We start from the raw sequence: 13899 nt of genomic DNA, 5'->3' as shown, positions 1-13899 counted from the left end.
AAAAAAAAGAGTTTGCTGCTAGAATTGAGGGATGCTTAGAGTATCATGAGAGCAGTGGACACCTGTACCAGTTTGGAGATTTGGAAAAGAGCGAGCACATCCAAGAGAAATCACAAGCCGAGAGATGTCTTAAAGGCAAAGAAATACCACAGAATGGGAAGAAGTAGGAGGATGGAAGTTATTACAATCAAAAGGTAAAGGTTGGGCAGAGCCTATCATACATCTAGACTGGTAAGTAGAAGTAGTAAGCAAGAACTAGGTCATGAAAATCATTCTCCCATGCTAAGTATGTATTTTACTGATAAACATTCTATAGAAGAATCTTGATCAAAAACGGGAAAATGTGGAAGAGAATTTCAAATCCTCATGGAATCCAGGCTTTCTGAAGCCCCTAAAACTACTGCCCTGAGATAATCTTTAAATGTTAAACCACAAATATCCCCTAAAGTCTTCCTTAAACCAAACAACAGTTTAGCTTAAACTAGTAAAGAATGTCTGCCTTGAGCATCACGCTCTCTTAAGAACTATCCATATGGGATCAAACTGACAACAGCTACTTGAAAGATTAGATAGAAAACTTAGAGCGTAGTAAGTTTATGTCGATGGAGGAAGAACAACTGAGAAAAGGAGGGTGAGAATAGTTGCACAACTTGAAGAACACAATCAATGTCACTGGATTGTACACGTAGAAACTACTGACCTGGTGTATGTTCTGCTGTGTATATTCTCAACAACAAAACAAAATAAAAAGAAGTTTGTATTTTTGAGTAGGTGAAGAATTTCAATGAGGGAATAACATGATTCTATCTCTTGGGAGCTCTGGTGGCATATTGCCTAAGGCAACTGACTGCTAACCAGAAGGCTGGCAGTTCAAACCCATCAGCCACTCCTTGGAAGAAAGACTGAGCGATCTACTTCCATAGAGATACCATCTTGGAAACCCAAGGAGGGGGTCACTATGAGTCACGACTTGACAGCAGTGAGTTTGGTTTTTTTTTTTTTTTTTGGTTATTTGTTTCTAAATGAGCTCTAGTGGCATTCTAAATGCAGAAAAGATTGAAGCTGTCAAAGATTTCCTATTACTTGGATCCACAATCAACACTCAGGGAAGCAGCAATCAAGAAATCAGATATTGTATTGCACTGGGCAGATACGTAGCAAAAAGACCTCTTTCAAATGTTAAGAAGTAAAGATGTCTCTTTGAAGACTAAACCCAACCCACTGTCATCGAGTCGACTGCGACGCATAGTGACCCTCACTGGGTTTCCAAAGCAGTAAATCTTGACACAAGTAGATTGTCCAGTCTTGTTTCCACAGAGTAGTTTTGAAGACTAAGGTGCCCCTAACCCTAGCCATGGTATTTTCAAACACCTCAAACTCATTGAAAGCTGGACAATGAATAAAGATGCACCATGGACTGTCAGAAAAACAAACAAATCTGTCCTAGAAGAAGTACAGCCAGAATGCTTCTTAGAAGCAAAAATAGCCAGACTTCATCTCACCTACTATGGCCATGTGGTCAGAAGGGACCATTCCCTGGAGAAGGATATCATGCTTGCTATAAGTGGAGGGTCAGCAAAAAAGTGGAAGACGCTCAACAAGATGGACTGACACAGCGGCTGAAATGATGGGCTCAAGTATATCAAGGATTGTGAGAATAGCACACAAACAGGCAGTGTTTCATTCTATAATACATAGGGTCATAGAGACAGCACCTAACAATAACAACAGTGGCAGTGGAAGATGAATGAAAGGGGCACTCCTAGCACAGAATCAAAAATCTGAAAAAGGCTGGTACGGTTGTATTCATCTTCAGTTATCCATTCCTACCCCCTTTTTAGGCTTAGTTCATATCCTTCATAAAGCCTTAACTCTTCACCAACACATTATCTCTTCTCTCCTTCCTCAGAACTTCTAAGACATGTCTGTCTGCACACATCATTCTGTCACCACTTACATTTTCTTAAACTATTCTGTGTTTGGGAGCTCTGGTAGTGTAGTGCCTAAGGCACTTGACTGCTAACCAGAAGGCTGGCGGTTCAAACCCACCAGCCACTCCTCTGAAGGAAGATGGGACAATCTACTTCCATAGTGATACTGCCTCGGAAACCCAAGGAAGGGTTGCTATGAATGGGGTCCGACTCGACGGCACATAACACCACCACTCTGTTTCTTTTCCCTAGCTAGAATACAAGCTGCCTGAAAAAACAATCTAGTATTTTAAAAACTAGATGTGTTTTATACAGTCAAACCAAAACAACAAATCCACTGCCATCAAGTTGATTCCAACCCACAGAAATCCTACAGGACAGAGTAGAATTACCCCATAGGGATGCCAAGGCTGTAAATCTTCACAGAAGCACGCTGCCTCATCTTTCTCCCATGGACTGGCTGATAGGTTTGAATCAACAACCTTTTGGTTAGCAGCCCAATTATCCATAGCAGGATCAGTGTTCCTGTTTTATATGTGTCTATATTATGTGCTAATAGTGTATGTATGTATACATTTATCCACTCCATAGAATCTAGAACAGTAATACAGCATTCTGGAACAGGTCATTGTTCCTTTGAACTGAATATTTGGTCTTTTTCCTTGGGTAAAACATTCCACTGTTTCCCATAAATAAGAAGCAAAATAAATTTATGATTAGGCAAAATTAATCTAAAGTGGAAAAACTAGTACAGTGGTGGTAGGGACTGATTGGGAATGAATACAAGGGAACCTTCTGGGGAGATGAAAACATTCTAATATGTGACAGGGTGTGAGTTACATGAATGTATCTATTTATATAAAAATATATAACTAAGATTTTTACATTTCAATGTATATAATTATATCTAGAAACCTGTAAAAGTAATGGGTGGGACAGAGATAGATGATACAAGAATGGCAGAGTATTGTTAGCGTTTGTTAGGTAATGTGTACAGAGGCTCATATTATCTTGTTTATTTTGTGTATGTTTGAAATTTTCCACAATAAAGGATTTATATTGTACACATATGTTTACATATATAGATATATCTATGTATCTATATATATAGAAGGCACTCTAGTGGCATAGTGCCTAAGGCACTTGATTGCTAACAAGAAGGCTAGTGGTTCAAATCCACCAGCCACTCCTTGGAAGGAAGATTGGGCAATCTACTTCTGTAGTGACACCACCTCAGAAACCCAAGGAGGAGTCACTGTGAGTGGGATCCAATTCAACAGCAATGAGGTTTTTTTTTATTGATATATATAGATACACAAACATATATACACAAAAAATATATGCATGATTATCTCGCTAAAAATCACATTAACAGAAGTGAAAACCACCACCAGAACCTTAAAATTCCTCAGTCTCGTAATATTTGGAATAATGTTACATTGTAACTTTTCAAGTGTTTTTACTAGTTCTATTAAATAAAGGAAAAACAAAACAAAACATTGCCATTCCAACTCATAGTGACCCTAACTGGGTTTTCTAAGGCTATAAATCTTTATGGAAGCAGACTACCTCATCTTTCTCCCTCACAGCAGCTGGTGGGTTCAAACCGCTGACCTTTCGGTCAGCAGCTAAATGGTTTAACCACTATGCCACCAGAGCTCCTTCTAGCTCTATTATATATACAACTCTGTAATATATGCATATCTAGGGGAACAGGTATTCTAAGGCCAACCTGCCAATAACAGCCCAGACCAAGAAAGCAGAGCAACCACAGGTTCCTTAATTAAACATCAGATATTAAAATTAATTAGCCCTGTCACCAAAGATATCCATAACGCCAGTAACGCATAAAGCTAAAATTTTTTAATCTCAAACTGTGACACCAATTCCAGTCAAAGATACTCATAAGTATAATATGTACAGAGTCAACACCATTCTTAATGTTTCAAAATAATTCATTTTATCTCAGTAATTTAAGCTTCATGTTTATCCACAGCACTTTCCTTCCACAAAATATTCAATATGTAATACAAAGATTTTTCCTCCTTATGCCAATGGAAAAGATTAAATTTTATTTAGTAAACTAACTTGCATAATTTTATTCCCAAAAAAGTTTACAGTTCCTCAAATAGAGGTTTTTTAAGTATTTTACAATGAATAGCTAAAATTACTTAAAAAGATAAATTCTAGTATGCTGTTTTACCATTATTGCTAAACTTTTTCCCATTAGATTATATATAAAGTTTTCCTTACCCCAAACTAATCTATAGCGATGGAAGTCAGAGTGCTGATTCTGTTCTGTTTCTTAAATCGGGGCAGTGATTACACAGATTTTTCTAGTTGTTAAGAATTATTCAAGCTCTACACCTATAATATGCATACTTTTCTATATGCATGCTATACTTCCATAAAGAGCTCTGGTGGCGCAGTGCCTAAGGCATTTGACTGCTAACCAGAAGGTTTGCAGTTCAAACCCACCAGCTATTCCTTGAAAGGAAGACTGGGCAATCTACTTCCGCAAATATTTAGCACCTAGGAAACTCAAAGCAAGTCACTATGAGTCAGAATTGACTCCACAACAATGAGTTTGTTTTTTTTAATACTTCAATAAAAATTGTTTGTTTTTTTTTTTAATGGCATCTGAATCAAAGGAGAGTGAAGAAATTCAAAGACACAAGGAAGCAATTAGTCCAAAGGGTTAATGGCCCACATGAACCATAGCCTCCTCTAGCCTGAGATCAGAACTAGATGGTGCCTAGCTACTACTGACCACTTTAATCACGAACACAATAGAAGGTACTGTTAGAGTAGAAGAAAAATGTAGAACAAAACTCAAATTCATAAAAAAGACAAGACTTACTGTTCTGATAGAGACTAGAGAAACCTCCAAGACATCAGCCTACCCTTCTAATTTGAAAGTAAAGCCACTACCACAGGTCACCTTTCAACCAAATAACAGACTGGCCTATAAAATAAACAGTAAAACCCGTGTGGAATGTGCTCCTTAAAACAATCAACTAACTATAAGAGACCAAAAGGACACTATTTACCCAAAAGTAAAGGTGAGAAGGCAGGGAGGGCCAGGGAAACAGGGTGTTAGTGCTGAAACATTGTGGAAGAATTGCAATCAGTGTCAGGGAACAATTTGGTACACATTATTGAATGGGAAACGAATTTGCAGTGTAACTTTCACCTAAACCACAATAAAATGTTTTAAAAAGATAGTTTTTTTAAAAGTCATAAAAAATAAATAAATAAATAAACCAAAGCTGTTTGGGCTCTTTTGTTAAAACAAAAACCAAACCAAACAACAAAAAGAATGTCACTGAAGGCTGAGCCTCCTCTTCAGTCCCCTCCCCCAGATTAAAATACATATTCTATGTATTGAAGCACTTCTCTGTTTAAAAAAAAAAAGTGTGTGGGAGGGGCAATTCAAAGTTATTTTGTAGCTTTTAACACTTCTTTTTTTTGGCATATTCCCAGGTAACATAAAATAGAAATCTTCCCTTTGCAACTTTCAGAAGGAAGCTCAGAAAGCATGGAACTCAATAGAAAAATGTGTTTATATTTTCCAAAATTAATCATCTTAAAGGCAAACTGAATAGAAGGAAAGTGTGTAGGTACTATATTGTCCAGACTAAAATACAAATTATTTTCAACTTTGTTAAGCGGATTTAAGAAGGAAAGAAAGACCATGCTTCGGAGTTTAGTTAAAGATAGGCCAGCAAGAGGAAAGAGGACTATGACTCAGGAGGCCAGTTGTGTTTCAGTCCAAATTCCACTACTAATTAGATATTTTAGGCAAATAAAAAAGCACACAACACTACCTGTCCAGAGGGATGAATGAAATAAAATGCATGAAAGCAGTAAACCAAGGCTTAATATGAAATATCGAATTATTGGCAAGACTCCTTGGGAAGATGCCTTTTCTCATTCACTTGAAGTGTCGACACCCAGAAATTAAAAAAAAAAAAAAAAAAACTCTAATGGGAACGAGAAATGCTTGTAATCTAACAACTCAATTCTCTCTTCCTTCCTCTAATCCTATAATCCTCCAGAGTTAAACCCAAAATGCTCTCGCGGCGAAAGCAGTGGAGTAAATTAGAACAGATCTGGATCCTCACCTAAAATACACTTTCACCTTTCACCTGCAAAGCCAAGCCAAACTGAATCTCCCCGCACCCTACCGGAGGGAGCCGTATTCTCCAAATACCACACAACCAATTCAGCCTTTCCGGATGAAATGCCAAGGAGTTAACCAACCAACTCCAAAGGGATAACCCTTTAGAAGGCAATTTTGCCAAATGGATCCAGGATAGTTCACAAGAATCCTCCTCCTAACTCTGAATACCAGTTACTAGGGGATCCAGTCAAACCTCGTTCAGGTACGTGACTCAGACAACAGGGTTCAACCTGACGAACTCTATCCCCATCAACAAATCAATCACACAGCCCTGTCCCCAACACAAATCCTTCACAATATGTCAGGAGATGAGATGGCAAAACTAAAACACACCCAGAAAGTTAATTCAGAAAGGACGCGGGTTTGGAAAAAGAGACACTCCGCACCCCCTCTCCGACCCCCAAGCGGCGACAGACGCTGGGTAGAGAAGCAGGAGAAAGATCCGTGGTCCCGGAGGGGATAGTGAAGGTGTTGGGGGTAAGCAGGGGTGCCGGTGCCGCAGAAGATCTAGACATCCTGACACTGGAGTCTAGCAGTAGCCCCAGCCGGCCCTCTTTGCTTGACCCCGCAGGGCAAATGGACCAGCCAGCTGGGCGCCGGGAAGGGAGGGAGACCACGCGAGAAGCGCCCGATCCCGCCCGGGAAGGCGGCGCGATCACGGGCCTTCTTACCCATGCAGGCCGAGGGCGCGACGCCGCCTGAGGAGCATGCAGAGCAGCAGCAGCGCGGCCCCTGCCAGCGATGAGTTTCGCGTCGTCAGGTACTTGCTGAAGGCCGCCATGGCACCGCCTGCGCGAGCTAGCCGGGAAAGGGACGCAGCAGCGACTACTTTAGAAGAACCGCGGGGGAGACTGGGAGGAGAGTACCGCGGAGAGGGAGGGCGGTGCCGGCCGCGTAGGACCGCCCCCTGGCGCGCGCCGCCGCTCCGCCTGCACTCCGGAGCCCACCGCGCGGACTTTGACCCGGCGGGAGCGCGCACGAGCGCCAGGGAGGACGGAACAGTCCCAGGACGCGTTCTGCGCACGCGCGGACCCCCGTATTGTCGCCGGGGACGCGGGCGCCGAGTAGTTTGTGGTCTACTCGCTTGTCACCTCCGAAGCCACCTGCTTGCCCCGACTTCATCCCTACCTCCCCCCCCGCACACACACCCAGACTTTCAGAAGAACTGGAAAAGCGGGTCAGGCCTGCCCCGGGGGGCCTAGTGGGACCAGCGCGTGATGGGCCGTTACCTCCCTTTTAAAGGAGCCAGGAAGAAGCTGAGCGTCACTGTCAAAAAGCATTTCTACAAAACTGGGTAATTGATTGGGACATAAACAATTGGGAACCCCAAAAATGTGTAGGGAGTCATGAGAAAAATGACTTAGAGTCAAATATCTTTTTTCCAAACCAGTGTTTCTAAACCGTGGATTTTAATCTCTGGGGATTGTGAAATCTGTGTGGTAGTTGGAACCACCTTTTTTTTAAAAAAAATAATTGTTTTAATGAAATCGAACAAATTCGAACACAATAGAAAATCTGAGTGAATCACGTTGTAAAGGGGTTTTTCTTCCAGTTTTTCATGTGTCCAGAGTGGCAATATAAAATGTATTTTTTTACGTAGGTCTGGTCAAACAGAAAGGCTGAGAAACACTGTTCTTTGCAAAGCGACATTCAGAAAATAACAATCTCACATTGTATTTGTGCTGGCCTTACTCCCAGATTCAGACGGGTATTACAGATGGTAGTATTCTTCTGTCTAACCCTATGATGGAGAAATTGTTATCCCTAGCATTTATCCTGGCATATCTGTGGTAATTTAGTAAATCCCTTTTTCATTTCAAGAAAGGAGAAAAGCAGGTATGTCATTCAAAGGATAACCAAACCAAACCAAACTCAGTACCGTGGAGTCGGATCCGACTCATAGCAACCCCTCCTTGGGTTTCCCAGGCAGTCTCACTAGGGAAGTAGATAACCCAACCTTCCTTCCAAGGAGTGGCTGGTGAGTTTGAACCACCAGCCTTCTGGTTAGCAGTCAAATTCCTTAGGCACTGTACCACCAGAGCTCCTTATTCAAAGAATAAATTCATAAAATCTGACATGATACACACACATATGTACTTACACATATTAAAGTAACTCACAAAACTGGTTTCCTAGGTGTTTTCAATATGAATTGATGGTTGCCTGATGCAAGATAACACAAGCACAAAATATAGTAATGACTTGCGGGGGTGGTGGTGGTGTTCATTTTCATTATCTTGTTAACAATTAGGTAATAAGATATGTCTAACACAGAGGATGCAAGGATGAACAGATCATAATCCCTGTACTCCAGAGTGTGGTAGAGAAGAAAATGTGAAAAAAAAAAAAGGTATGTGTTGAAATTGCCAAGTTAGAGTTATGAACAAACCAGAAAACCAAACCAAACTCACTGCCCTCGAGTTGGATCCAACTACTTATATAGACCCCTCCTTGGGTTTCCAAGGTTGTATCTCTATGGAAGTAGATTGCCCAATCCTCCTTCCAAGGAGTGGCTGGTGGGTTTGAATCCCCAGACTTCTGGTTAGTAGCCATATGTCTTAGGCACTATGCCACCAGAGCTACCAGAGGTATGAGTAAGGCACCATGAAAGAATGGAAGAGAATATGCTTAGTTTTCTCTAAAGCTATCAAGGCGTGACTGAGAAAGTGACTTTGTAGCTGAATCCTAAAGGAACAAAGAATGTGTCTTTTAGGAGGACAAGGAGGAAAATAACTAATTCACTAATAAATTACAAGGTTTAGGAACCTTGGGATAAAGTAACTGTATCATCTTGAAGTTTGTAACAGTGAAAGAAGAGCATTCAAGATTAGTCCAAAATAGAGTCTATTTAGGAAATAAATTTCATAATGTTCAGAGGAAAAACAGGTAATGACCCCTTGGAAGAGATAACGTAAAAGGTACCCTTGCTCTCAAGAAGCATGGGAGAGATTAGTTATATGAGCTCAAGCAATTTTAGTTATTGGTAAAGTCTATCTGATAAAAGGTCACTGGGGACCAACCTGTAATTCTACAGGTTAAGTTTATTAATTTACTGCAGCAATGGATGGGTATGTCAATTAAAAAAAAAATTAAGAAATGGAGGCACTATAGTATTTAGAAAAGGAGCTCTGATGGCGTAGTGCCTAAGGCATTTGACTGCTAACCAGAAGGCTGGCAGTTCAAACCCACCAGCCGCTCCGCAGAAGGAAGACTGGGCAATCTATTTCTGTAAAGATTTACCACCTTGCAAACTCAAGGGGTGTCTCTATGGGTTGGAATTGACTCTGTGGCAGTGAGTTTGTTTTTTTATAATATTTAGAGAAAGGGAGAGTTTAGGTAAAATCTAAACGGGGTTTGATAGGCTCAAAGCAAATTTCTATGTAAAGGGGTTAATACCAGGCCTGGGATGAAAAAGCAGACTCAGAGTCCTATTTCCCTGAAAATATAAAGTTAAGATTAATGTAGAATATTATGTCCCAAACCTCTCATCTTCATCTCTGCACTGTAAATTAAGGCCCTTTCTCTGAGTCAAAGATACTCAGTTTTATCCTCCAGACAAGAACGGCATGTTCTGTTCTCATTGGTATCATTTCAGGATAACAAAGTTTCCCATAGCCTGAGGTTTTAGAGAACAAGGTTCTTCAGCATTATGTCCTTTGATAATTAAACCAAAGCAAATTTACAGGGGCACACTTTATAATACTACATAATTAAGAAAAAGAAAACAATGAACTTAATTGGGAGATTGCTAGGAGCTCTAATTTTTAAAAAATGTGAGCTATTGAGAAACAGGAGGAGAGGGGCATATAAAGTTAGGGAATCCATAAAGTCTTCTGAAGAGAGGTTGTGTTAATCAGCTTCCAAGATTGTCCCCAGTGATCCTCACCTTCTGGTATTCATGCCTTTGTGTAATCTCCTCCCTCAAGTCAGACCTGCCCTGTGTGATCAAAAGGGTATGGTGGAGGTAATGGTGTTACTTCTGAAGCCAGGTGATAGAAAGCCTTGTGGCTTCTGCCTTGGTCTGTCTTTCTGATTGCTCACTCTCAAAAAAGCCATTTGCCATGGAGAACACTTAGATAGCTCTGGAGTGGAACTGAGACCTCTCACCAATAGCCAGCACCAGCTTACCAGTCACCTAAGTATGCCCCTTAGAAGCAGATCCTCCATCCCCAGTCAAGCCTTCAGATGAAGGCAGCCTAATGAGAGATCCCAAGCCAGACAGCTCAGCCAAAATGCACAAGTTCCTAACTAATAGAAACTGTGGACCATAATGTTTATTGTTGTTTTGAGCTACTAAACTTTGGAATAATTTGTTATTCAGAAGATGTGATTTGGGCCAAATCTTGAAAAACAGATAGAAGAAAGGGGCTTTAGGAGAAGATACAATAGGAGCAAACATTCAAAGATACAAAACAGGTTCAGGAAGAAGGCTTGAGACTGGTAAGGCTTGAGTTTAGGGTCATGAAGTGTGAAATAAGAAAAAAGCTTGAAATGTTTAGTTGAGGTCAATTTGTAGAGGGTCTAAAACACCAAGTTAAACAGATGGAAGTTTGTTTTGCATGTAGAGAGAATCACTGTAGATTTTTGGGAAGGGTAGTGACCTCAGCTCTTTAAAGAAAACTATGCTAGTGGCAGTATGTAAGATGAATTGAAGGAGTAAACACTAAGCAGAGAGACCGGTTTGAATGCTCTCCAGATAATCTAGGGAAAAGAGTGAGCAACTGAGAGCAGCACAGAGAAGATACGAAGGAAAAGACTTTGTAGATTCAAATTGGATGGGGATAGGTGAGATTGTTACAGGGAAGAAAAAGTTTAAGTTGAGTGAGATTTCCTAGCTGAAAGCCTGAGAAGATAGTCATATTTATCTGAAGTCGGAGGCATAGCAAATAGGGCATGCTTGTCAGGGAAGACAATTGAATCTAGTGCCTCAGCACAAAAATAAACTCCAAGGTCCTGAGTATATCATATAAAGCCAATTATGCCTTCCTCTTTAAACTCCTATTTTGCCACTCCTTTCCTCCAACAGATAAAATCTACCCCTTCGCTGGTAGACAGATACATACCACTATTCATCTCTATGGTCTTCCCTTGAATATGCTGTTCCTTCTGCCTACAATAGCAATCCCCTCCTGCCCTAACATCCTTACTCCCAATTCCAGTCCATCCTACAAAACCAAGCTTTGGTGATCTCCTACTCTGCACAGTCTTACCCAAACACTCCCCTGCAACCCACTTGCCAGGTTAACCACTCCCTCCTTTGTACTACATCTGTATCATGCGTAACTATGTTAAATGTGTAGCAGCGTGTCTGGGGAAGCAGATCTTAAGACTTTTTTCAGAAAAAGTAACAAATAATTTCTCTGAAAAAGTAACACATCAACCTATAGGGGGAGCATCATCTTTGCTTAGAAATAAGTCACTTGAGAAGCCTGTCTTACTGATGCACATGGAAGGAGAAAGAAAGTATAACAAGACTGCTTTTCCCAATCCCTAGTTAGCCCGAACTGGTGTTGGGAAAATTTGCATTGGAGAGCTCCAGGGAATGACTCAGATCTGAACTTCTTCCTTTTTGAAATTCAGTGTTATTAAACCCTTCTGATAGACTGAGAGAGTCCTGTCTCACTAGCTGAGGGCCCTAAAGAAGAACTCTTCACAGGCTTGGCTGCTTCAACAAGTTTGGCTGCTAACCAAAAGGTTGGAGGTTCAAGGCCATTCAGAGGTGCCTCGGAAGAAAGGCCTGGTGATCTTCCAAAAAGGAATCTTCAAAAGGATCTTTCAAAAAATAATTGAAAATTCTATGGAGAACAGTTCTGTCTGACACACATGGAATTACCATGAGCACTGATACTGGTACTCAGGAAGGAATTGGAGGTCTAGGCTGGTGACCTAATTGTCAAAAAAGCCTCCTGTGTATAGGGAGAACTGGTTTGAGTCATCTAGGAATTACTCTGGGAGCTCTCGTAGCATAGTGGCTAAGACACTTGCCTGCTAACCAGACGGCTGGCGGTTCAAGCCCACCAGCCACTCCTCGGAAGGAAGGTTGGGCAATCCTACTTCCGTAGTGATACTGCCTCGGAAACCCAAGGAGGGGTCTCTATGAGTCGGGTTTGACTCGGCACATAACAACAACAGTAATTACTCTAGGAGCTCTGGTGGTGTAGTGCCTAAGGCATTTGACTGCTAACCAGAAGGCTGGCAATCCAAACCCATCAGCCACTCCTCCGAAGGAAGACTGGGCAATCTACTTCCGTAAAGATGCTGCCTCAGAAACCTAAGGAGGGGTAGCTATGAGTTGAAATCAACTCGACAGCAGTGAGATTGGTTTGGTTTGGTTTGGAATTACTCTGGGGAAAATGTCCAAACATAGGGAAACCTGGGAAGCCCCTTAACAATCAGTGCATCCAGGATATAATGGCAGAACAGCCATGCAATGGCAAAACCATCTGGCAACCAGAGATGTTTGGTAACCACAAATTAGGTCAACAAACTACTTGAAAGCTTCATTTCTCTCTCTTGTCTGGAAACAAAGCTAACTCTTTGGGCTGAATGGGCATCTACGATTTTCAATAAGTTAGGTGAGAGGCAGCCTCAAGACTGGTATATTAGATTTCTTAATAAGAGTCCAAATTGGGCAAGTAATGGGAAAATAAATTATATATGATTTGTACCCCAGATTGATGAAGCAGGTCATATTGATTAAAAAATGTATGTACCTGTAGAAATTGTTGATCAGGTTTATGTTTTGGTGTGCATATTTTTGCCAAAACCAGAACAAGGCATACCTACCATGTTATAGAATGTTTGAGAGCTCTGGTAATAACATAGTGACTAAGGCACTTGACTGCTAACCAGAAGGCTGATGGTTCAAACCCACCAGCCACTCCTCGGAAAGAAGGTTGGGCAATCGACTTCCATAGTGATACTGCCTTGGAAACCCAAGAACGGGTCGCTATAAGTGGGGTCCGACTCCACGGCACGTAACAGCAATAGAATGGTTTGTTTCTTTTAAGTAGGTACTGGATATAATTCTAAAGCCTTGTGAATTTTTCTTTATATCCTAAAGCCATGTGAAAGCTGAACAATTATTAAGGAAGACCACGAAGAGTCGTAGCATTTGAATTGTGATATTGATGAAGGATACTGAAAATACCATGGACTTCCAGAAGAGTGAACAAATTTGTCTTCTTGTTTTTAGGTGCCATTGAGTCAGCTCTGACTCATAGTGACCCTGTGTACAACAACGAAACACTGCCTGGTCCTGTGCCAGCCTCACAGTCCTTGCTCAAATGAAGTAAAATCGGAATTCTCCTTAGAAGCAAGAATGGCCAAACTTTCTCTCTCATGCTTTGGTCATGTTGTCAGAAAGAACTGTTGCCCTGCAGAACAATATCATTCTTGGTAAAGTAGAGGGTCAGCAAAAAAAGGAAAGATGGATCAACAAGATGGATCGATAGAGTGCCTACAGTGATGGGCTCAAGCATAGCAAGGATTATGAGGATGGCGCAGGTCTGGGCAGTGCTTCATTCTGTTATACCTAGGGTTGTTATGGCTCCACAGCACCTAACAACAACAACAGCAACAACATCATCCTCTAAAGCCTTGATATAGTGTTGGCATATAGCAGGCATTCAACAAATGTTCACTGGACTGAGCAAATTGATTTTGAGGTGCTAAAGACGGGTGTCCACTCGTAATGCCCAGCAGGTAATCAGAAAATTAAGATCCTGTACTTAAGAAAAAGATCAGTGCTAAATATTTATTTTTAATTTTTTTTCTAACTTAAAT

General features: G+C 41.1%; 1 protein-coding gene across 1 annotated transcript in view; it reads right to left on the bottom strand.

Annotated features, from left to right (window-relative positions):
• The window catches only part of ABCD3 (ATP binding cassette subfamily D member 3), a 176226-nt gene extending 169331 nt beyond the window's left edge, over positions 1-6895 (bottom strand). The window contains exon 1 of the mRNA XM_007936070.2: positions 6786-6895. Within this exon, the coding sequence (XP_007934261.1) occupies positions 6786-6895 (110 nt within the window). The remainder of the gene's footprint in view (positions 1-6785) is intronic.
• Positions 6896-13899: the final 7004 nt, after the last annotated feature.

This window comes from Orycteropus afer, unplaced genomic scaffold, assembly GCF_000298275.1.
Source record: "Orycteropus afer afer isolate SDZICR_OR568_19922 unplaced genomic scaffold, OryAfe1.0 scaffold00033, whole genome shotgun sequence".
Classification (NCBI taxonomy): Eukaryota; Metazoa; Chordata; class Mammalia; order Tubulidentata; family Orycteropodidae; genus Orycteropus; species Orycteropus afer.
Note: the sequence above shows the minus strand (reverse complement) of the source record. Positions and strands in the feature narration are given on the sequence as shown.